Consider the following 24,821-nt stretch of genomic DNA (forward strand, 5'->3'; position numbering starts at 1 on the left):
ATGTTCAAAAAAGAAAAAGATTCAAGTATATTCCCAAGCATCTGGAATTGACTTCAACAAATCAAATTCCTGTCCTGGCCTTTGTTTTCCACTGTGTTGATGCCATTCACAAAACTGGGAAGAGGCAGAGAAACACCACTTTGTATAATTAACATTTATAAAGTCTGGCTTTGCTCATAAAACAGGGAAATTCAGGAGGAATGGCAGAGGTGAAAGCTCCATCCTGCAGAATTCAGGAGGAATGGGAGAGGTGAAACCTGAAAAATTCAGGAGGAATGGAAGAGGTGAAACCTGAAAAATTCAGGAGGAATGGGAGAGATGAAAGCTCCACCCTGCAAAATTGAGGAAGAATGGGAGAGATGAAACCTCCATCCTGCAGAATTCAGGAGGAATGGGAGGGGTGACACCTCCATCCTCCAAAATTCAGGAAAAATTGAAGAGGTGACACCTCCATCCTGCAGAATGGAAGAGTTGAAACCTCAATCCTGCAAAATTCAGGAAAAATTGAAGAGGTGAAAGCTCTGTCCTGCAAAATTCAGGAGAAATGGGAGAGGTGAAACCTGAAAAATTCAACAGGAATGGAAGAGGTGAAAGCTCCATCCTCCAGAATTCAGGAGGAATGGGAGAGGTGAAACCTCCATCCTGCAAAACTCAGGAGGGATGAAAGCAGTGAAACCTGAAAAATTCAGGAGGAATGGAAGAAGTGAAACCTGAAAAATTCAGGAAGACTTGAGGAGGTGAAAGCTCCATCCTGTAAAACTCAGGAGGAACGGAAGAGATGAAAACTCCATCCTCCAAAATTCAGGAGGAATGAAGAGGTGAAATGTGCAGAATTCAGGAATGAAGAGGTGAAATGTGCAGAATTCAGGAATGAAGAGGTGAAATGTGCAGAATTCAGGAGGAATGGAGAGGTGAAATGTGCAGAGTTCAGGAGGAATGAAGAGGTGAAATGTGCAGAATTGAGGAGGAATGAAGAGGTGAAACGTGCGAATTCAGGAATGGAGAGGTGAAACGTGCAGAATTCAGGAGGAATGGAGAGGTGAAACCTGCAGAATTCAGGAATGGAGAGGTGAAACCTGCAGAATTCAGGAATGGAGAGGTGAAACGTGCAGAATTGAGGAGGAATGAAGAGGTGAAACGTGCAGAATTGAGGAGGAATGAAGAGGTGAAACGTGCAGAATTCAGGAATGGAGAGGTGAAACGTGCAGAATTCAGGAATGGAGAGGTGAAACCTGCAGAATTCAGGAATGGAGAGGTGAAACCTGCAGAATTCAGGAATGGAGAGGTGAAACGTGCAGAATTCAGGAGGAATGGAGAGGTGAAACCTGCAGAATTCAGGAGGAATGGAGAGGTGAAACCTGCAGAGTTCAGGAATGGAGAGGTGACAGCTCCATCCTGCCCAGTGGAATGCAGATCTGGAGCCAGGGATCCAGTGCCTGTTTTATCTGCTGTTGTCTCTGCAGCCAAGTGGCAAAGGCTGATCCTCCACAGCCACACCCAGCAGCAGATGTACAAACACCACCAAATTCTCATTCTGATCATAAAAGCAGGAAGGCAAATTTGCAGCAAGGCAAAATTGATAATTTTGCTGCTTTTCTTGCCCTGGGAAGAACTCATCCTTCCACCCACAAAACCTTAATGTCACTTCAAATCTTCCCTCCTCCTCTCACTCCACCTACCAGCCCACACTCCAAAGCTTGCTCTGGCAGAAGAAAAGCTGCAAAGTCTGTCAGCAGCTGTGGCCAGTCGTGCAGCAGCTTCTGCAGGGTGCAGTAGAGATCCACAGCCGTCCGTCTGTCCGTGCTCACCTCGAACTCGTAGATGACACGAAGGAAATCCTCGTATTTCCCTGGGATGTGCTGCAGGGTCTCACGGACCTGGGGCATGTGTTGGTTCAGGACAAATTTAGGACAGAATTTTTAAAGGCTTTTTTTTTCAGAAAAGTAGATTTAATTGTTTTTTTTTAACCAGTTCGGGAGAATTTTTTTTTTTTTTGGAGAAAAGCAGAAAACAATTTGTTTATTAAACAATAAAACTTTTTGTTGTTCTAAAAGAGATGACAAACTCAGAAAAAGTTCCCTCCCTGGGTTACAGCTTGGTTTATTTAAGTTTTTATGAGTTGTTTAGTGTTGGAAATGCTGTGGCATGGGGTTATAGGTGAGAGTTTTTGGTGTTTTTATGGTGTTTAGTTTAGAGTAGGTTTGAATAGATTTAAGAAAAAATAAAAAAAATATAGTTAAGGGAACTTTTAGATAGTTAAAACTTCTTCAGTTAGTTAAATCTAATTACAAGTAAAGGAGAGCTTTTTTTTGTTGTTTATTTGCAGACAACAACAGTTTAGGAGTAGCAATGTGGAGGAGTGAGTGCAGTGCCTAAAAACAAACTGTGCTTTTTATTTCTTCTTTTACTTTTTGGAATAAGTTTTAAAGGTGTAAAACTTATTATTTAGCATAAATAGAATAGGACAACTGGGGATAAAAGTATTGTATAGTTAATTTAGGACACTGGACAGCAGGTGACACCCAGAGGAGAAAGAAGCTGATCACAGAGTGTTTGTGCTGGAAGGGATCTTAAAAATCAGCTCATTCCCAGCTTTTTTGGGCACTTTTCACCATCCCAGGCTGCTCCAATCTCTGTCCAGCCTCACCCTGGGCAGCCACAGCTGCTCTGGGCACTCCCAGGGAGGAATTTCCCCCTAAATCCTTTTAATCCACTAATCTTTGATCTCCTCTACTCAGAATTTACACAGCATTTGCAGTTTTTTTGAAGCAACTGAGTGTTTTTGTGAAGATAAAGCAAAGGTGCTCAGCAGAGGAGGCAAGGTCAGAAATTCAAAAATTCAGAAATTCAGAAGCTTCTGCTGCTGTGAGCACCCCCAGCCCCTGAATCCTTCACTTCCAGCTCCCCCTCTTAGCACAGGGGAGGGAGGAGGAAGAGCAAGAGCAGGAAATCAGCAGCAATCTGCTGAAATTCAATTCTGCAGGTACAATTTTAGGGTTTGAATTAACAAAATCCTTTAGTTGGGCAGGTGCTGATTTATGAAATTGGCTGCTGGATGCAGTGAGGAAGCTGCTGAGATTTAATTCTGCAGGGTACAATTTTAGGGTTTGAATGAACAAAATCCTTGTGTTGGGCAGGTGCTGATTTATGAAATTGGCTGCTGGATGCAGTGAGGAAGCTGCTGAATGATATTAAACCAAACAATAAAACAAAACAATGGGATTTTTTTTGGTTCTTTCTAAGGAGACAATGGAAAAACTGACTTGGCTTGCAAGAGAGATTTAAGCCAAGAGAATTCCCAGGGAACAAACTCTGAGCCTGAGGAAGAGCTGCTCTCCTGCTCTTCACCTCGAGAAACCTTGGGAAGTGAAGCACCTCAGCCCCAGCATTTCTGTGCCACAAAACCCCAAATTTGGCTCTTCCTGGGCTGCCTTACCCTGGTGAGGTAGGCCTGGGCAAAGGCCAGGTCCTTCTGCTCCCTCAGGGGATCCCTCTCCAGGATGTCCTCGTCGTAGAGCAGCAGCAGCTTGGAGCTGTCCTTGCTGCCACGAGCTCTGCCCCTCTTGTTCCTGGTCCTGTGCGAGCTCCTGCTCCTCCCTGGGGCCTTCAGGGCCTCTCCTGTGGAGGAACACCAGGTCAGCTGCTGGCAGAGGCTCTGCCCCAGCTGGAATTGGAGCAGGATTTATGGAAAATGTAAATCATGCAAAATTCCCAACGGTCAGTGGTGAGTTCCTGTCACTGCCCATGGGTCAAGCTGGAAAAAATCCTAATTTTGCTGCTTGTTTTCACAGTATCTGACTGAAAAAAAAATCTCTGGGTACAGGCACAGGTTGATCTCAGGTTTTTCTGGAAGTAAAACAATCCTGCCCATCAGGGCAGAACAGCCAGGAGGGGACAGAGACCCTGTAAATTCAGATAATTATTCACATAATAGTTCAAATCATAGATAAACACCTGGTGTCACACGACAGGGAGTTAAATAGGGCACTAAGAGGGGCTACATCCAGATTTTTGTGGCTTTATTTAGGAATCTGTTGATTTAATGGGCTCAAAAGTCACTGTTCAAGCCCATTTAGCACTTGGGTTTTGTTTCATTTCCTTTTCTCCACCATGATCTTGTCAGCCAAAATTCACTTAGCAAAGATTTGATTATTTAATATTGCTCTTCTAAAATGATCAGGTTTTAGCTGGCACAAACCATAAATGTGTCTGCAAGAGAGCTGTGCCTGGGTCCTAAAATTGCATTTCCAGCTGGAAAACACCACAAACATCCAGGGAATTAAACCCAGACAGGATCCCAGTTTTCCCTGCAGAGAGCAGCTCTACATCCCCACAGCCTGTGTCCAAAAAAACCCCAAAGAACTCACCTGGTGTCCAAAAACAACCCCAAAACAAAACAAAGAACTCACCTGCTGGCATCCAAAAACCCCAAAAAAGTAATTCCATGACTTGTTGTTTTTTCAATTCCCACCCTTTCCAGAATTCCAAGATTTATCCCATTAAACTGAGAACGAAATCACAAGAACTCACCTGCTGGCATCCAAAAACCCCAAAACAAAAGCAAGAACTCCCCTGCAATCCACAACCCCCAAAGAACTCACCTGCAATCCACAAAAACCCAAAAAAATTCACCTGCTGTCCAAAAACCCAAAGAACTCAACTGCTGGCATCCAAAAAAACCCAAAGAACTCACCTGGTGCCCAAAAATAACCCCAAAGAATTTAACTGCTGTCCAAAAACAACCCCAAAACTCACCTGGTGCCCAAAAATAACCCCAAAACTCACCTGGTGCCCAAAAAAAACCCCAAGAACTCACCTGGTGCCCAAAAATAACCCAAAGAACTCACCTGGTGCCCAAAAATAACCCAAAGAACTCACCTGGTGCCCAAAAAGAACCCAAAGAACTCACCTGGTGCCCAAAAAGAACCCCAAAACTCACCTGCTGCCCACAAAGAACCCCAAAACTCCCCTGGTGCCCAAAAAGAACCCCAGACTCACCTGGGGGCAGCCTGTGGGCCTCCAGCTGTGGGGAGGCTGCCTGGGCCATGGTGAAAGCAGACTTGGGCTCCTCTGAAGCATCTCCACACATTTCATCCTCCTTCTGGGAGCTCTCTACTCCTTCCCCTTCCTCCTCCTCCTCCTCCTCAGGCTCCGAGTTCTCCTCCTGGGAATTCTCCTCTTCAGAGTCTCCTTCTTGGCTCAAACGTCTCTCTGTTGCAAGCCAAGTCAGTTTTTCCATTGTCTCCTTAGAAAGAACCCCAAAAATCACATTATTTTATTTTATTTTACTTTATTTTATATTATTTTACTTTATTTATTTTATTTAATTTGTTTTTTAAATTTTATTTTACTCTATTTTACTTTATTAATTTTAATTTTTTTTATTAATTTTATTTTTTTTTTAATTTATTTTATTTATTTAATTCATTTAATTTCATTTTCTTGTTTGGTTCAGATTCCTCACTGCATCCAACAGCCAATTTCATAAATCAGCACCTGCCCAATTCAAGGAATTTGTTAAGGAACAGAATTCAAACCTTTCTACAGCTGCCTAAAATTGTAAAATTAAATTTCAGCATCTGCCATTCAGTAAATTAAGCCTTAATTTAGAAGGGATTCATTAATGATTCCTTAATGATCATCTCAGCTCTTAAATTGCTGGAACTGTGACCTGCAAAGTCATTTTTACTTGAAATAATTCTTAGAGAGAAACCTCATTGAGGAATCCTTAAACTCAGCAGAGTTGAAATCTGCATTAGGCCTTAATTTGGAAGGGATTAATTAATGATTCCTTAATGATCATCTCAGCTCTGAAAGGCCTGCTGGAATTGTGACTTTTTCTTGAAATCATTCTCAGAGAGCAGCCTCACTGAGGAGTCCTGGCAGAGTTTAAAGCTGCAATTATTTGCAATAATTTGCAATTCCCTTAGCCTGGGTTTAAAATGTGCTCAGGAAAAACGTGATTTTCTATTTCTCTGTGAGCAGAACAATGGCAGCCCACCTTCCCAGGGGGTTCCAGGGGATTCCAGGGGGATGCCCAGAAGAATTCCCTGGGGAATTTCCAGGGGGGCTCCCAGGGGGTCCCTGACTCCACAGGCTGTTTCAGGACCCCCACAGCTTTTTAAATTCAAGTTTTCTCTTTACCTGCAGCTCTGGCACTGACAGAATGGACTCTTCTGAAGCTGATGACATTTCCTCATCCTCATCCTGCGTGAAATCATCGAAGTCATCCTCCTCCTCCTCCTCCTGGCCCTCCCTGTCCCCGGCAGCCTCGGGGCCAGGGGTGCCCACGGAGTGCCCATCAATGCTGGACGAGTCCTCCGGCCTGCCCGGGGGGCTGCTGAACTCTGCCTCCCTCTCGGCTGGGTAAGGGAGGGTTTTTGGGGACTCGCTGGAGCCTGGGGGCCCCCCCGGCTCGCCCTGGGGAGGGGAGGGCACAGCCTGCTGCTCCTGCTCTCCCTTGTCCTCACAGAGCTCCTGCTTGGGCTCATCCCCGCAGGAACAAGCAGCCTCCATGTTCAGCTCCTGGCCGAGGCCCAGCATGAACTCCTCCTTGCTTTCAGCACATAAAAGGTCTCTTTGCTGTGCCAGGTTGGCTTCTTTGGGAGCATCACTTAAATCTTCAGACTTGATTTCCACCGATTCATCGGGATCTTCTAAGGGAGGCAAAAGCTCCACCACAGGCAAGGGCTCTGCTGTGCTGCCATCTCCCTCTGCCACTGCCCAGCTGCAGCAGTCACCCTCACTGCCCTTGTCCTGAGTGTCCCCAAGGGCAGGGTTTGTGCCACGCTCCTCCTTTGGGGACAGGGAGCAGGGCACGAAGAGCTCCGCGGGCTCCACCTTGGGCTCCACCTTGGGGAAAGCACCTGGGGCAGGGAGCAGGGTCAGCTGCTCCTCCCCTTCACCCCCAGCAGGAGCAGCCAGACCAACAGGGCTGGGAGACACAATCAGGGACGGGATGGAGGAGGTCACCAGGGGCTGGTTCAGGGGGCACGGGAAGGTGGAGGGGTTCACCAGCAGGGTGGTGACAGGGATGGCCTGAGCCCCGCGGCCCACCGCCGTGTTCAGGGGCTGGATCATGTTGCAGCCATTGCCAATGTTCAGCACCTTCACCGTGGTGGCAGGCACGGTCAGGATGACGGGGGAGGACTGGATCAGAGGGGAAGGTTTCATCACTGGGGCAGATCTTGTCCCTTTTTTCCTCTGGTGGCCCTTACGCACGCCCGGCTTGCGCGTTTTCATCCCGGCCACGGTGGGCAGCACCAGCTTGGGCTGGAAAGTCACCTGCTCTGAGGACACCAGAGCCGGGCCTACAGCAGCTGAAAAGGCTTGTCTGGAGCTCGGCTGGCCGGTGGAAAGAACATTCTGGAAGTCCAAGGCATCGCCAGGTGCCAGCAGTGCTGGGAGGCTGAGGGGCGGCGGCGCGGGCTTGATGGGCCGAGGCACGCGCAGCCGGAGCCGGCTGGGCACAGCCTCTGCCTGGGACAGCTTCTGGGCCTTGGGGACACTCAGGGGGCTGCAGCTGGGCTGCACACACGGGCTGGGACGGATCACGACTGGCTTCAGAGCTGAAGACCTCTGCCTCCTCCAGGGCCTCCTGGAGAAGCGGTTGCCCAAAGGCTTCAGGGTGAGCACGAGCCCCTTGGGCACCAGCAGAGGGCACTTGTCACCACCTGCCCTGCCTGGAATTTCCTTTTCTGGCCCCAAAAGGGCAGATTCTCCATCAGCTGAAGCTGCTGTCTCCTTGGCATCTTCTGCCAGCTGCTTCAGCTCTTCCTGGATGGAGGGCAAGCTTGCCTGAAGGGAGCGAGAATTCATTATTGGAATTTATTATTTATTACAGGTTATCTCTGTATTCCCACCTTCACACAGCAGCACTGAAGCTCTTCCACTGAAGGTGGAAGAGCTTCTTCCACCTGCTTCTTTCTTCTAACTTCTTCTTCAAGCAGGTTTTATTTCCTTTAACTACTGCATGTTACTTAATAGCACTTTAAATCCCTGAGTTGCACTGCAAAGTCTTTAGAAGACTCTGAGATCCTGAGAAAAAGGTTTTTTTGTGTTCTTTATAAAGGTTGGTTTAGTGGACACAAGAGTTTGTAGGAAGGAAAGTTCCCTGTGTAACAGGGGGTGATCAAGAGAAATGGATTTTATGGCATTTGGGTTGTTCCCTTGGGCACAGTCCTGCCTGACTCATAGGAATGGTGTCTGTGCCTCCCAGAAAAATCCACACGAAAAGGAGATCCCCAAGGGAAAAAATCCCCACAAAACCAAATAAAACCCCCCAAAAACGAACCAAACGCCACCACCCCCCAGGCCTGGGAGCAGAGCAGCAGAAAATACCTTGAGCCAGAAGGGCAGGCGATGCTCCTCCCTCTCCACAGGAGCTTTCCTCTCGTGGGGCTGGATCTCCTCACAGCACTTCACCAGCACCGGCAGCTGCTTGGTCTTTTTGTAGAACTGTGGGGACAGCAGGCAGGGCCACACAAGGTCACTGTGCTCAGGGCACCTCCTGGGGTGAGGGACTGGCCTCTCTCCAGGCGTTCATGCCAATAAAACAATTCTTTAATAAGGTTCTACCCCCAGGAACATTAAAAACCAACAACCAAGGCTCAACAGGAGCTCGCTGCCACCCTGGCTGCCCTCACACAGGTTCAGGCAGCTTTTTCAGCTCCGTTTTTTCTGGTGCTGTTTTATGCAGGTGTTGTTCTATGCAGGTGTTGTTTTATCTGGTTTTGTTTTGTGCAGGTGTTGTTTTATCTGGTTTTATCTGGTTTTGTTTTGTGCAGGTGTTGTCTTATCTGATTTGATCTGGTTTTCTTTTGTGCAGGTGTTGTCTAATCTGAGTTTATCTGTTTTTGTTTTGTGCAGGTGTTGTTTAATCTGATTTGATCTGGTTTTCTTTTGTGCAGGTATTGTCTAATCTGATTTGATCTGGTTTTCTTTTGTGCAGGTGTTGTTTTATCTGGCTTTATCTGGTTTTATTTTGTGCAGGTGTTGTTTTATCTGGTTTTGCTCCCAGTAGTTTATGGGACAGGGTCACTGCCCAGCTGCCTGCAAACATTTTTGTTTCAATTTTGCTACTCAAAAGCTGACTTGGATGAATTTTTAATCAGGATCACTGAGTTTTACCAGGACTATCTGTGCTCTAAAGAGTCAAATCAGTATCCAAATACTTGTTTTGCTGGCTGAAAACAGAACTTTTGTTTAAATTTCACTACTCAAAAGCTGACTTGGATGAATTTTTAATCAGAATCATTGAGTTTTACCTGGATTCTAAAGAGTCAAATCAGTATCTAAATACTGCTTTGCTGGCTGCAAACAGCATTTTTGTTTATATTTCACTACTCAAAAGCTCACTTGGATAAATTTCTATCAGGATCACTGAGTTTTACCTGGATTCTAAGGGGCCAAATCAGTATCTAAATACTACTTTGCTGGCTGTAAACAGAACTTTTGTTTCAATTTCACTCCTCAAAAGCTGATTTGGATGAACTTTTATCAGGACTATCTGGACTCTAAGGAACCAAATCAGTACCTAAATACTGCTTTGCTGGCTGCAAACAGCACTTTTGTTTAAATTTACTACTCAAAAGCTCACTTGGATAAATTTTTATCAGGATCACTGAGTTTTACCTGGATTCTAAATAGTCAAATCAGTATTTAAATACTGCTTTGCTGGCTGCAAACAGAACTTTTGTTTAAATTTTGCTACTCAAAAGCTGACTTGGATAAATTTTTATCAGGATCACTGACTTTTACCAAGGCTCTAAGGAACCAAATCAGTATCTGAACGCCTCCCAAGTCCTTTTATAAAGACAAATAAAAGGCTGAATCCTGCCTGCTACAAAAGATGCCATTTAATCTGAAATACAAGAGCAGCCCTTACCCTGATGATGTTGTCAGGGGCTCTGTTCATGGTCAGGTTCTTGATCCTCACTGTCAGCTGGTGGGCAGTTTTGGTGGGCAGCAGATACTTGCTGATCAAAGGCTTGGGAAAGTCTGTCCCTTCAAAATGTTTCAGCCCCAAAGCCAACAAGCTGGAGAGGGGAAAAAGGGAGGGGAGGAGATGAGAAACCTCTCAGGGAGCTGCTGCACCCCAGAAATTCTCATTAACACCCCGATTTCCACCCATTTTGGGCAGTAATTAAAACACCTACTTGTCCTCTGCCTTGGTGAAGACAATCTTGTCTCGGGGGGGGTTTGCTCTCAAGGCACAGACTGGCAGCAGCTCTGGGTACATGAAAACTTTCCTGGTTGCCAAAATCCAGGCCACTTGCTTTGGCAAACAGGAGAAATCATTTGCTGTGGAAAGAATTAGCAGGGAGGGACAGGTGGGTGTGTGCATGAAGGCTTTTCACAGCTCACTTCTTAAAAACAGTTTATTTTAACTGCAAAAATAAGACTTTCTTCCTGTTCTTAGATCCTAGTTTTCCCTTTCAAACTTACACCAGCAAAAGGTAAAATTATTTTCTCCTTCCATCTTTTCTTTTGCTCTGTAGCAAGGCAAAGAGCAAGTGGCCACTCTGAGCCCCCCCAGATGAGCCCAGGGGGGACACAAGCCCAGGAGGGACTTTTAGTGTATTGTAATTAGGAAATAATTAGCTTCTGATTGTAATGGCAGGAAATAAAACCAGTGTGTGTGTGTGTGTACAGAGATAGATATATATATATTTAATATATTTATATATTTTTATATATTTCTTTATATATAAATATAATAATTTTAATGTATAATATATCATATATTACATATAATATATAAAATATATTATATGGTATACATGATAATATAATATAATATAATATAATATAATATAATATAATATAATATAATATAATATAATATAATATAATATAATATAAGTGTGTGTATATATATGTATATACATATATATACACACACACACATATATATATAAAATAACCTGTGAGACCTGTATTATCTCACCCTTCACGTGAGACTGAAAACAGAATAAAAGTTCTTTAAAACACCCCTGAACTCCCATTTCTGGGTCAGAAAAGGGCATAATCCACCCTGTCCCTGTGGGAAATGGATTTGTAGGAAATTGGTGTGGCTAAAGCTGAAGCTGACAGGCAAGAAACACTTTTAGCATATTGTAATTAGGAAATAATTAGCTTCTGATTGTAATGGCAGGAATTATTACCTGCATATAGATATAGATAGATAGATAGATATGTATATATATAGATAGAAAAATAGAGAAATATAAAGCATAAATTATATTATATATAATATCTATAATATGCAATATATAATATACCATATACAATATATAACATATAATATATATAATGTATATAATATATATTATATATAATACATTATAATTACATATATTATATATATATATTATAACCTGTGAGACCTGTATTATCTCACCTTTCACGTGAGACTGAAAATAGAATAAAAGTTCTTTAAAACACCCCTGAACTCCCATTTCTGGGTCAGAAAAGACCATAATCCACCCTGTCCCTGTGGGAAATGGACTTGTAGGAAATTGGTGTGGCTAGAGCTGATATACAATTTAGAATATTGTAATTAGGAAATAATTAGCTTCTGATTGTAATGGCAGGAATTATAACCTGTATAAGTATATATATATATATATATATATATATATAAAAAATATAGAATACATGATAACACATACTAAATTATAAATTATAATATATAATGGGTTATATATTATATATGATATACATAATACTTTATAGATAATATATATTATATATTATATCTATTATAGCTATTATATATTATATATATTATTATAATATATATATTATTATAATCTACATTATATGTTATATATATCATATATTATCTCTTGAACCTTATAATGTATTATATATAATATATATATATTACAACCTGTGAGAGCTGTATTGTCTCACCCTTCACATGAGACTGCAAACAGAATAAAAGTTCTTTAAAACACCCCATTTTTGGGTCAGAAAAGGCCACCATGCAGCCTGTCCCCTCCCTTACCATTCTTCACAGCCTTCCTAGGGCTGCAGTCCACGGGCACCTGGGCATGGAAATCCTCCAGGAGCTGCAGGGCCTCCTGCAGGTTGCAGGGCTGGAACATGGTCTGGAATTTGGGGTTCTGGGACACCTGGTGCAGGGTGGAGCTGCAGGCAAAGCTCCCCAGCTCGCTCTGCAGAGGCAGAGTCACAGCAGGGGTGGTGCAAAAAATCCCATTAGAAATCCTCCCCTGGGGCATCCCAAACCCAGGCACTGCCACAGGGGCTCAGAGAATTGTGCCTCTCCATCCCTGGAGTCCTGCTTTCCTCCCTCAATTTACATCAGCAAAAGGCAAAACTCTTTTCCCTTTCCATCTTTTCACCTTCCATCTTCTCCCTTCTTATCCTTTCTCCTTCCTTCTTTTCCTTTTCAATCTTTTCCCCTTTCTATATTTTTCCTTCCCATCTTTTCCCCTTCCCATCTTGTCCCCTTCCCATCCTCTCTTCCATTTTTCCCCGGGACAGTGGAACTATTTAATCATTGGAATTCAGTGGAAATTAGAGGGATTATTGAATTATTTAATTAGTGCAAGGAGTCCCTGGTGTTTCACTCAGGTGGAACTGAGTGAGCTTTAAGGTCCCTCCCCACCCAAACCATTCTGGCATTCCATGATTTTATTTTATTTTTCACTTCCCAGAATTCCAGAATTTCCCTTTCCAGAATTCCAATATTTCTCCCATTAAACCCATTATCCATCCTAATATTTACCCCCTTAAACCCATTATCCATCCCAATATTTCTCCCATTAAACTGAGAATTAAGGTTCCTTTCTAGAACTTTAGTTCTCAGTTTAATGGGATAAATAAAATAATTAATCTAAGTAAATAAATGATAAATAAATTAATCTTTCTCAGTTTGCCCAGACCAACATTTACCCCACTAAACCCATTATTCATTCCAATATTTATCCCATTAAACTGAAAATTAAGTTTCCTTTCCAGAACTTTAGTTCTCAGTTTAATGGGATAAATAATTAATCTAAGTAAATAAACAATAAATAAATTAATAACTTCTCAGTTTGCCCAGGCCAATATTTATCCCCTTAAACTCATTATTCATTCCAATATTTATCCCATTAAACTGAAAATTAAGGTTCTTTTCAGAACTTTATTTCTCAGTTTAATGGAATAAATAAAATAATTCATTTCTCAAAGTAAATAAATGATAAATCAATTAATCCTTCTGTGTTAGCCCAGGGACCAGCAATAATTTGAATTTATGGCTGTGTGATTTTAGGCATTCCTTACCAAAAACATCTGGGTGGTGCTGGCCTCTGAACTCAGAGCAGGGTTGAAACTTGCCAGGAGATGGATTTGAGTCAGCAGCTGGACATGCTTGAGGAATAAAATCAGAGAAATTTGGGCTTTTTTCTCAGTTTATCACAAATCCAAGGAAATGGAAAGCACAACTCCAAAGGCACAAGAAATATCTCCTGAGCAAAAAATCTTAAAAGCAACAGAAAACTGAGGGGAAACTTTAATATCCACTGGCAGAAAGTTTATTACACAAATTTTGAAGACATCAGCTGTTGAAATCCTTGGGCAGTTTTTCACCTTTTGTGCCAAATTCATCACGACCAACACAGAAATTAATTTTTCCTACATAAATACATAATTATTTATTTACCAACAATGATTTCAGCTCTGAGATTTCTGTATTTCTACACAGTTTCATGTGGTGGCAGGAAGAAAAGAAAGAATTCAAGCTAGATGAAGAACAATGTCCTTAGACAGCAATAAAATTGGTGAAAATAGGGTTTTTACAGCACAAACCATTGATTACCTGCTGCATCTGCTGCTGGAGCCTCTTCCTTTGTGCACTGTCCAGAACAAGGCTCTGCAGGGGTTTTTCACTTTGGGATTTGGATTTTTCAGCCTCTTGGGGTGCTTTGATTGAAGATTTTTTTATTCTCAGCTGCTCCAGCTGCTCCTTCACTGTCTGGTGCTGCTTGTTCAGCATATTGGCCAGAGGCTCCTCAAATCTGTTGGAAAATGGAATAAAAATGCGATACAAAACAAAAAAATACAAACATTTAATAAATCTCTGGTTTAATAACATTTGTTTAGAACATTCATGTTCTAAATACATTCATGTTCATGTTTATTTAGAAGATTTTTATTTATTTAGAACATTTTTTTATTTATTTAGGACACTTTTTATTTAGAACACAGTTTATTTATTTAATTTTTATTTATTTAGAATATTGTTTCTTTGTTTTACTCTCTGTCAGGTTTGCACAGTTTGGTTTTGCCATCCCTGTATTACTCAACAATAACTCCAGCTGGAAGGTCTCCAGAAAGACCACACACTGCCTCAAATCCTGCTACTTTTATTCATTTTTTGATAAAGTATCTTAAAATATTAAACAATTTAAAATATTTAAGTATTTGAATATTTAATTATAATTTATATTATTAAATATTTTAATATTTAATTATAATTTCAATATTGAATTATTTTTAACATTTATTCTCCAGCCTTATGCTGAGAACTTTACCAGAGATCCTACAGGAACAGCTACTCCTGTAGCAGAAGGAGTTCATTATTATTAATTTTTTTTTATTATTTTAGCTATACCAGTTAATCTGATTTCTGCTGGTGATCAGCTTCCCTTCTGTAACAGGCCTGTGGCTACTTTATTCAAAAATTAATTAATTATCACCCAGTCCTATGCTGAGAACTCCACCAGAGATCCTACAGTAGGAGCAGAAGGAATTATTTCATTATTATTCATTATTTTATTTTAGTTATACTAGTTAATCTGATTTCTGCTGGTAATCAGCTGTTCCAGGCCTGAGTCTAATTTATTAAAAAATCAATTAATTATTACCCAGCCTTATGCTGAGAACCTTACCAGAGATCCTACAGTAAGAGCAGAAGGAGTTCATGATTCCATTGTAATTCATTATTTTATTTGATTTATTTTAGTTAATCTGAATTCTGCTGGTGATCAGCTTCCCTTCTGTACCAGACTTGAGGTTACCTCACTCAAAAATTAATTAATTATTACCCAGCCTAATGCTGAGAACTCTACAGAGATCCTACAGTACCAGCTGCTCCTGCAGCAAAAGGAGTTCATTATTTCATTATTATTCATTATTTATTTCAGCTACAGCAGGTAATCTCCTGAATTCTGCTGGTGATCAGCTGTAGCAGGCCTGAGGCTATTTAATTCAAGAATTGATTAATTATTACCCAGTCCTATGCTGAGAACTCTACAGAGATCCTACAGTAAGAGCTCCTCCTGTAGCAGGAGTTCATTCTTATTCATTATTTTATTTGATTTTATTTATTTTAGCTACACCAGTTAATCTGAATTCTGCTGGTGATCAGCTTCCCTTCTGTACCAGACTTGAGGCTATTTAATTAAAAAATTAATTAATTATTAACCAACCTTATGATGAGAACTTTACCAGAGATCCTACAGTAAGAGCTGCTCCTGGAGGAGTTCCATTTTTCATTATTATTCATTATTTTATTTATTTTAGCTGTACCAGTTAATCTGATTTCTGCTGGTGATCAGCTTCCCTTCTGTACCAACCTAGAGGTTACTTAATTCAAAAATTGATTAATTATTACCCAGTCCTATGCTGAGAACTCTACAAAGATCCTACAGTAAGAGCTGCTCCTGTAGCAGGAGTTCATTCTTATTCATTATTTTATTTGATTTGTTTTAGCTGTACCAGTTAATCTGATTTCTGCTGGTGATCAGCTTCCCTCCTGTACCAGCCCTGAGGATTGTTCCATGCTGCTCCTAATGCAAGGTATCATAAAACCAACAACAATTCCAGCAAATAAGGATTTTTACCTTAAAGAATGCTGTATACAGATAAAACTAGAGAAAAAAAAAACACTGGGAGAAGTGACCCTCCAAAGAAAATTAATAAAACCACTATTATCAAAGCCAAATGAACAGAAATAAAGCACAAAGGTGCCTGGATTTCAGTGTGTGGCTGGGTTCAGAGCTGCTGCTCCCCTCTGGCACTGCTCAGCCCAGAGGGAGCTGCACAAAGCCCAGCTTTGATTTCAGCTCCTTCCCAAACAGGCTCAGCTGCACCTCGAGCTGGTCTGCCCCACAAACCAGGAGCCACCTCCCACCCTGAGCTGCTCTGCACCTGCTGAAACACACTGCAATGATTGCCTGAGAGAAAACAGAATTATGGAATGGTTTGGGCTGGAGGAACCTTAAAATTCACCTTATTCCACCCTCTGCCATGGCAGGGACACCTTCACCATCCCAGGGTCTCCAACCTGGCCTTGGACACTGCCAGGGGCAGCCCCAGCTGCTCTGGGAAATCTGTTTTTTATGTATTTAATTCAAAGATTGGGGAGCTCAGGAGTTTCAGATCCTCACCCCACCCCAGTTTAGGTGCAAGGGGATTTTTGGGCAATGTGCTCACAGAGCCATGGAATGGTTTGGGTTGGAACAGACCCAAAAACTCATCCAGTGCCAGGGCAGGGACCTCCCACCATCCCAGGGTGCTCCAAACTGTCCAACACTCCCAGGGATGCAGGGGCAGCCCCAGCTGCTCTGGGAAATCTGGTTTTTATGTATTGAATCCAAAGATTGGGGAGCTCAGGAGTTCCAGGTCCTTACTCCCCCAAGTTTAGGTGCAAGGGGAAATGTGCTCATACAGCCATGGGATGCTTTGGGTTGAAATAGATCTTAAAACTCATCCAGTCCCACAAGGAAGGACATTTTCCACCTTCCCAGGGTGCTCCAACCTGTCCAGCCTGGCCCTGGACACTCCCAGGGGCAGCCCCAGCTGCTCTGGGAAATCTGTTTTTTATGTATTGAATTCAAAGATTGATGAGCTCAGGAGTTTCAGATCCTCACCCCCTCCCAGTTTAGGTGCAAGGGGGTTTTTGGCAATGTGCTCACATAACCATGGAATGGTTTGGGTTGAAACAGACCCAAAAACTCATCCAGCCCCAAGAGCAAGGACATTTTCCACCATCCCAAGGTGCTCCAACCTGTCCAGCCTGGCCCTGGGCACTCCCAGGGATGGAGCTGCTTCATCCCTGTCCTCTTTGAGCTGCTGCCATGTATAAACCCAAAACTAAAACCCAAATTTCCCAGACATCTCATTCCCAGGCAGTCATTTTCCTCAAAAAGGGCCCACACACATCCCAGGTGTTTAATTAAAAGAGAAGGTGACACACTTGGACAAAGCAGCTCCTCAAGCATCTCCTGCCATCAAAACAATGTCAGGGCAGCAAGGGAGCCTTGCCACAAAAAGAAAATTGAATTTTTCTGCCATGATGTTGCATCCTCCAGCCACCAGCAGTGAGGAGTGGCTGCCACTGAGGCTGGCACAATCTCTGCCCAGCTCCTGCAGAGTTTTGATCCCTCACCCAGCAGATCCAGGCTCTCTGCCCATTTCCTGGGAGAATCACCCTCATCTGTGCCACCTCCTGCCCACTGAGCACTGCCAGGGACAATTTCACATGGATACATTGTGAGAGGACACAGGAATGGGTTTAAATTAGAAGATGAGAGATTTCAATTAGATTTTGGGAAGGAATTGATCCCTGTGAGGGTGGAGTGACCCAGGCACAGGGTGTCCCATCCCTGGCAGTGCCCAGGGCCAGGCTGGACAGGGTTTGGAGCAGCCTGGGACAGTGGAAGGTGTCCCTGACATGACAGAGGTGAAATGAGATGAGTTTTAATCTCCCTTCCAACCCAATCCATTCCATGATATAGAGCACAGAGTTTGGGGAAGCAGGAACAGAATTCCCCCCTGCAGATGCTGCCTTTTTGGGGCACATTCACATATCTGTATTTTCAGCTGAAATAAAGAACAGCACCAACCTCAGTGCAGGCACTTTTACTCTTTCTGTCCCTTTTTTCATTGCTTTTCATTTCCAGATGCAAGCAGATTTTCAGATTACCAGCAGCAAAGCCAACAGTGGCAAACAGAATAAAAAGAATCCATTTAATTGTCCAATCCCGTGAAGGAAAATGGCCCAGAGCTTTCAGAGCAGTGGCCTGAGCTGCCAGGACAGTTCTTCTCTTTGGTGCTGCCACAGAGGTAAGCAGAGGCTTTTCCTCAGAAGAAAGCAGGACACAAACAAATGCTCCTACCTGAGGGCCTGGGGGGTGTTAAAATTTGGCCGAGACTCTGTAACAGCATCTTCATCTTCTGGCCTGTCCTCTTTCATGCTGGAGAAACCCATCTCACCCTGGAACTGGCAGCAGACATGGAGCAAGTCAGGAGGAGAAAGCTCAGGGAAGAAATTTACCTGTGGCTAATGATGATGATGATGATGATCTTCCCTTCAGGAAATCCCTGCAGATCTCCAGGAAATCCCTACAGATCTTCACTTCAGAAAATCCCTAGAGATCTTCACTTTAGGAAATCCCTGCAGACCTTCATTTCACAGTCCTTCACTTTAGGAAATCCCTATAAATCTTCACTTGAGGAAATCCCTACAGATCTTCAGGAAATCCCTGCAGACCCTCACTTCACAGATCTTCACTTCAGGAAATCCTTACACACCTTCACTTTAGGAAATCCCTGCAAATCTTCACTGTAGGAAATCCCTGCAGACCTTCAGGAAATCCCTGCAGACCTTCATTTCACAGACCCTCCCTTCAGGAAATCCTACAGACAGCTCAGGAAAACCCTACAGGGCTTCACTTTAGGAAATCCCTACAGATCTTCAGGAAATCCCTACAAATCTTCATTTTATGAAATCCCTACAGATCTTCACTTGAGGAAATTCCTAGAGATCCTCAAGAAATCCCTGCAGACCTTAATTTCACAGACCTTCACTTCAGGAAATCCCTGCAGACCCTCCCTTCAGGAAATCCCTGCAGACACTTTTGGAAATCCCTGCAGATCTTCATTTCAGGAAATCCCTGCAGACAGCTCAGGAAAACCCTACAGAGCTTCACTTTAGGAAATCCCTATAGATCTTCAGGAAATCCTTACAGACCTTCACTTGAGGAAATCCCTAGAGATCTTCACTTTAGGAAATCCCTGCAGATCCTCACTTGAAGAAAGCCCTGCAGACCTTCAGGAAAGCCCCGCAGACCTTAATTCCACAGACCTTCAATTCAGAAAATCCCTGCAGACAGTTCAGAAAAACCCTAGAGCTTCACTCCAGGAAATCCCTAGAGATCTTCACTTCATAGACTCTCACTCCAGGAAATCCCTACAAATTGTCACTCCAGGAAATCCCTGCAGACCTCCTCATTCTAAGGCTAAAAATGCCCCATCTGTGGCAGAGCCCCTGGCACCCCCAGCCCTGAGCCCCCCTCCAGGTGTCACATCTGACACTTCAGTGCCACCCTCAGTTCATCACTCACTGTCTCAAACAGCTCCTCCATCAGCTCAGTCACTTCCTTTTCTGCAAGTAAAATGAAAAAGCATTATGAAGATGCCTTTTCCAAGAAACACTCAGCAATCCTGTCACAACATCAACTCAATGAAGGGATTTCTCTCACAAAGGGAAATCCTCCTCCTGCAAACAGGGGACCAAAAAAGAAAGGCCCCTGATAATTCCTTTTTTTAATGTTGTGCCCAAAAATAACTTGAGCTGAGATTGTCTGGATTCTAAAATATCACATAAAAACTCGTTTTCATGATTAAATTTAAAGTTATGTAAATCTGCAGTAAGACCTAAAGGAAGCGTGGCTTTTTGCAGAGACAGAAAGTGATATGTTTATAAAACTAAGCTGTGAGGACTTCAGAATCTAATTAAATCCAATCACAAGGCAAGCACTCAAGTCTGGAGTGCCTGAAGCTTTCAGAAGGTGACACACTTGGACAAAGCAGCTCCTCAAGCATCTCCTGCCATCAAAACAATGTCAGGGCAGCAAGAGAACCTTGCCACAAAAAGAAAATTGAATTTTTCTGCTTTGATGTTGCATCCTCCAGCAGAGTGAGGAGTGGCTGCCACTGAGGCTGGCACAATCTCTGCCCAGCTCCTGCAGAGTTTTGATCCCTCACCCAGCAGATCCAGGCTCTCTGCCCATTTCCTGGGAGAAATAAAACCTAATTTCTGGTTTTGTTGTCACCTAAATATTGTTCTTCAGGCACAGCAGCTCAGCCCAGATCCTTCCATGCACTCCCATAGAGCCAAAGGCTGATCAAACCAGCATGGAGATCTTTATTTAACATCCTACACTGCAAAAAAATCCTTGCATGAAAACAATTCCCAAGGAATTACTGCTGCCAGTGGAGGGGAACTTACTGGTGATCCTCACAGCACGGTCATTCCTGAAATCTTCTGTGTCTGGCTCATCCAGATCTTCCAGGAAATTGTACTCAGGGTCATCATCATCATCAGCTTCATCTGCAAAGGAGCAGCTTTTGAAGAGGTTCTGTCAGCACCCTGCCCCAGCAGCAAGGCAGGAGCAGAAGTTTGTTCAGTGCCACAAACAGGGCTGGAATTGCAGCTGGAAATTAACTGTATTTATGGAAGCAACAACAAACCCTTCCTCCTCTCACACTGAGCTGCCAGGACCCTGAGCTGCAGCCATTCCCATGCTGAAAAGCTGCTTTGAGCCTCTGGGATCTGAGTTTCTGCTAAATTTAGGAAGAGTCCACTGGTGGCATTTCAGTTTCTGGTTTATAGTCAATTTGCACCACTGTAAGCAACCAGGAAATACAGAAAAAAAAAAAAAAAGGAGGCCAGGCCCCAGAGCTTGTTCCAGTTTCTTCTCAAAAATAAAATAACTGCTTCTACTCCAAAAAACCCCAAAAAGTGAATGTGGCCCAAACAAGGAGTACAACACACTGGTACTCAGGTGCATCAGGGGTTAAATCCACCACTCCCCTTTGTGGGTGCCAGTTTTTGTCACATTTACAGGATATTACATAAATATTTACAAGTGAGACACCTGAAGTTGAAACAAAGGGGAAGATGAGAAAAGCTGATTGCAGGACTCATGCATGGGATTAAAAAATTAATGTTTGCAGACAAAAATATTGTGTATTAATTTAAAAAATCCAAAATTTCATATTTACAGGATATTACATAAATATTTTCAAGTGAGACACCTGGAGTTTAAACAAAGGGGAAGATGAGGAAAACTGATTTCAAGGCTAATGCACAGGATTAAAAAATTAACGGCTGCAGACCAAAATATAATGTATAAATAAAAAACCAAAGTTTCAGGCTTTCAGCAAACAATCAGGGAATGGTTTGGGTGGGAAGGAACTTGGAACACAAGTCCTGCTGACAGTACAGGGAAAAAAGGTTTCTAAAATCATGGTATATTTGGGGAGTTAGAAAGAAATTTAGGCTTAGTAGGCCCTGGGAATTGTTAGGGCTTGGGTTTGCCAGATCATGTGAAACTGCATCTGTGTAACCAGAATATGATAAATTATTTAATTGCTAGATGGGATGATTGCTTAGTAATTAGATGTAATTATTGTTTAATCATAAGAAGAATCATAAGAAATTATTTTCAAGGGTTTTGAGGAGGATCATGAGAAATCCATCCTTGAATGAAATCAATAGAATAATGTAAATTTAATAATTAATTAATAAGAATAATAAATAGTAATTAAAATTAAAGAACAACTGAGGCAGCTGGGGGTGTTTAGCCTGGAGAAAAGGAGACTCAGGGGTGACCTTATCACTTTCTTGAACTTCTTGAAAAATGGTTACAGTCAGTTTGGGTTGGTCTCTTTCTCCAGACAAATGAGAGGACACAGCCTTAAGCTAAAAAAGGGAAAATTAGGCTGGATATTAAGAGAAAGTTTTTAATGGAAAGAGTGATCAAATTCTAGAATTACCTGCCCAGGGAGGTGCTGGTCTTGTTTAAACCAAGGGAAATTTAGGTTGGGTGTTAGGAGAAAGTTTTTTAATGGAAAGAAAATTCTGGAATTATCTGCCCAGGGAGGTGGTGGTCTTGTTTAAAATAAGGAAAGTTTAGTTTGGATATTAGCAGAAAGTTTTTTACAGAAAGGGTGGTGGTCAGGTGGGGTTGGTCTCTTACCCCAGGAACTGACAGAATGGGAGGACAGAGCCTTAAGGTAAAAAAGGGAAATTTAGGTTGGACATTAGGAGAAAGTCTTTTACAGAAAGAGTGATAAAATCCTGGAATTATCTGCCCAGGGAGGTACTGGTCTTGTTTAAAATAAGGAAAATTTAGTTTGGATATTAGGAGAAAGTTTTGAATGGAAAGGGTGGTGGTCAGGTGGGGTTGGTCTCTTTCTCCAGACAGAATGAGAGGACACAACCTTAAGCTGCACCAAGGGAAATTTAGGCTGGACATCAGGAGAAAGTTTTTAATGGAAAGAAAATTCTGGAATTACTTGGCCAGAGAGGTGGTGGTCTTGTTTTAAAAAAAGAAAGGTTAGTTTGGATATTAGGAGAAAGTTTTGAATGGAAAGGGTGGTGGTCAGGTGGGGCTGGTCTTTCTCCAAAAAGTGACAGAATGAGAACACACAGCCTTAAGCTAAAAAAGGGAAATTTAGGCTGGATATAAGGAAGAAATTTTTTTACAGAAAGAGTGATAAAATTCTGGAATTATCTGCCCAGGGAGGTGGTGGTCTTGTTTAAACCAAGGGAAATTTAGGTTGGATATTAGGAGAAACTTTTTAATGGAAAGGGTGGTGGTCAGGTGGGGTTGGTCTCTTTCTCCAAGAACTGAGAATGAAAGCACACAGCCTTAAGCTAAAAAAGGGAAATTTAGGTTGGATATTTGGAAAAAGTTTTTTACAGAAAGAGTGATAAAATTCTGGAATTGTCTGCCCATGGAGGTGATGGAGCCACCATCCCCGGACGTGTTTAAACAAAGCCTGGACGCAATCAAAAATTAAAAATTTTAAAAACCCCATTTAAACAAAGCCAGGGGGTGGCAGCTTGAACCCAGTGAAGTGCTGCATTTCCCTGCAGGTACCTTCGTTGCCCACATCATCATCCATGAGCCCCCTGAGCCACCTGGCCCAGTGCTCGTCGTTGCCCGCGCTGGGCTCGTACATGTCGGGGGTGATGTCGGGCGCGCGCAGCTCGGCCTCCAGCTGCCCCAGGGGAACGTCCTTCAGGGGCCTCTTGGAGCGCGTCCTGAAGGCAATCAGGCTGTCCTCCAGGGGCTGCGGGGAGAAAGCAGCATCCCTGGCGTGGTCAGCAGAGGAAAAGGGATAAAAGGGACGGGGAAAAAAAGCGACAAAGTGACGCCAGAACGGCCCGGGAAAAAAACTCGGAGCAAACGCCAGGATGTCCCAGGGAAAAAGCCCAGAAAGTGCCCCTAGAATGTCCCAGAAAAAGCCCAGAAAGTGCCCCCAGAATGTCCCAGAAAAAGCCCAGAGTATCCCAGGAAAAAGCCCAGAAAGTGCCCCCAGAATGTCCCAGAAAAAGCACAGAATATCCCAGGAAAAAGCCCAGAATGTCCCAGGAAAAAGCCCAGAAAGTGCCCCCAGAATGTCCCAGAAAAAGCCTAGAATGTCCCAGGACAAAGCCCAGAAAGGTCGCCCAAAATGTCCCAGCAAAAGCCCAGAACGTCCCAGAGAAAAACCCAGAACAAACCCCAGAACGTCCCAGGAAAAACCCAGAACATCCCAGAAAAAACCCACAAAGTCCCCCCAGAATGTCCCAGAAAAAGCCCAGAATGTCCCAGAAAAAGCCCAGAATGTCCCAGAAAAAGCCCAGAACGTCCCAGGAAAAAGCTCAGAACAAACTCCACAAAGTGCCCCCAGAATGTCCCAGAAAAAAAACCAAAACACGAAGTCTCAGGAAAAAAACCCACAACGTCCCAGGAGAAAACCCACAACGTCCCAGGAGAAAACCCACAACGTCCCAGGAGAAAACCCCAGGGAATAAACAAAACAAAACAAATTTTAAAAAATAAAAATTCAGAAAATGCCCAGGAAAAAAATCCTGGGAAAACAAACAAACAAACCAGAATAAAAAAAAAAATTAAAAAATAAAAAAAATCAGAAAAAAACGCAGGAAAAAGCCCAGAAATTCTCCTCCTCTCCATAAAACTGTCACCAAGAAAGGCAGCAGCACCTGGTAGGAGTCCATGCAGACAGGGCTGGAGGCCAGCTCCTCATCCACGGCGTGCAGCTTCTCCATGAAGGTGCTGTCCTTGCTCTGCGTGGGCTTGGGGGGTGGAGGGGGTCCCATGGGAACCACTTCTGCACTGATGTGTCTAACAACAGGTGGGGTGACCTTCTCCACCTGATTAAAAAGGTTAAAAGGTTTTATTCTGGCAGATATTTCCAAGGACAGAGTAAATTTGTTTTTCTGCTTGGGAAGAAAGGGGAGAATTGGTCTCTTGAGTGGTGAGAAATGGGAGAAATGCTTCCCAGAAGGATGTGGAATTGTCCTGATTACATTCATACATTTATTCCAATTCACAATACATTATTTTCTAACAATTACAATAATTCTAATATTACAATATATTCTAATTCACAATTACATTACAACCTAATCACTTTGCTTTTCAGAAAGTACAAAGAAATAGGAAGTTTTTCTGGAGACATTTGGAAGATCTGAGTATCAGTCTCAGCATTATCAGAGCTGATAAACCTGAACACCAATTGTTGTGGCAGAATCCTCCCAGAAACAATCTGATGGTGAGCAGGATGTGGAAATATCAGTATGATATTGCTGGGTCTGACCCCATGTCACTTCCCAGGGGTTTCTGATTCTTGTTTGCTGATCCTTGGCCTGCACCCACCCTCACCCTGCCTGTGCCACAAACACCTTCATGCTTTCACCAAACTAATTTCTGCTCCTAAGCAAAGCACAGGAAGCCATTCTCTGCACTCCTCAGAAATTATCAGAAAAATAATCATTTTATCATTAATCT

At 42.8% G+C, this 24,821-nt stretch overlaps 1 protein-coding gene across 2 annotated transcripts in view; it reads right to left on the reverse strand.

Moving 5' to 3' along the window:
* Nucleotides 1-24,821, reverse strand: part of LOC135288196 (GON-4-like protein) — a 42,103-nt gene that overhangs the window by 9,329 nt on the left and 7,953 nt on the right. The window contains exons 9-23 of one of the 2 annotated variants that reach the window (XM_064401534.1): nucleotides 24,014-24,184; nucleotides 22,905-23,097; nucleotides 20,246-20,347; nucleotides 19,359-19,399; nucleotides 18,132-18,235; nucleotides 13,829-14,027; nucleotides 13,294-13,380; nucleotides 12,011-12,179; nucleotides 10,158-10,302; nucleotides 9,887-10,037; nucleotides 8,341-8,457; nucleotides 6,145-7,797; nucleotides 4,999-5,245; nucleotides 3,437-3,618; nucleotides 1,680-1,877 (exon numbers count right to left, since the gene is read on the reverse strand). In XM_064401534.1, the coding sequence (XP_064257604.1) occupies nucleotides 1,680-1,877; nucleotides 3,437-3,618; nucleotides 4,999-5,245; nucleotides 6,145-7,797; nucleotides 8,341-8,457; nucleotides 9,887-10,037; nucleotides 10,158-10,302; nucleotides 12,011-12,179; nucleotides 13,294-13,380; nucleotides 13,829-14,027; nucleotides 18,132-18,235; nucleotides 19,359-19,399; nucleotides 20,246-20,347; nucleotides 22,905-23,097; nucleotides 24,014-24,184 (3,759 nt within the window). Of the gene's footprint in view, nucleotides 1-1,679; nucleotides 1,878-3,436; nucleotides 3,619-4,998; nucleotides 5,246-6,144; nucleotides 7,798-8,340; nucleotides 8,458-9,886; nucleotides 10,038-10,157; nucleotides 10,303-12,010; nucleotides 12,180-13,293; nucleotides 13,381-13,828; nucleotides 14,028-18,131; nucleotides 18,236-19,358; nucleotides 19,400-20,245; nucleotides 20,348-22,904; nucleotides 23,120-24,013; nucleotides 24,185-24,821 lie in introns of both variants that reach the window. The other variant, XM_064401535.1, reaches the window with a different exon arrangement.

The sequence above is a fragment of the Passer domesticus genome, chromosome 32, assembly GCF_036417665.1.
Source record: "Passer domesticus isolate bPasDom1 chromosome 32, bPasDom1.hap1, whole genome shotgun sequence".
Taxonomy (NCBI): domain Eukaryota; kingdom Metazoa; phylum Chordata; class Aves; order Passeriformes; family Passeridae; genus Passer; species Passer domesticus.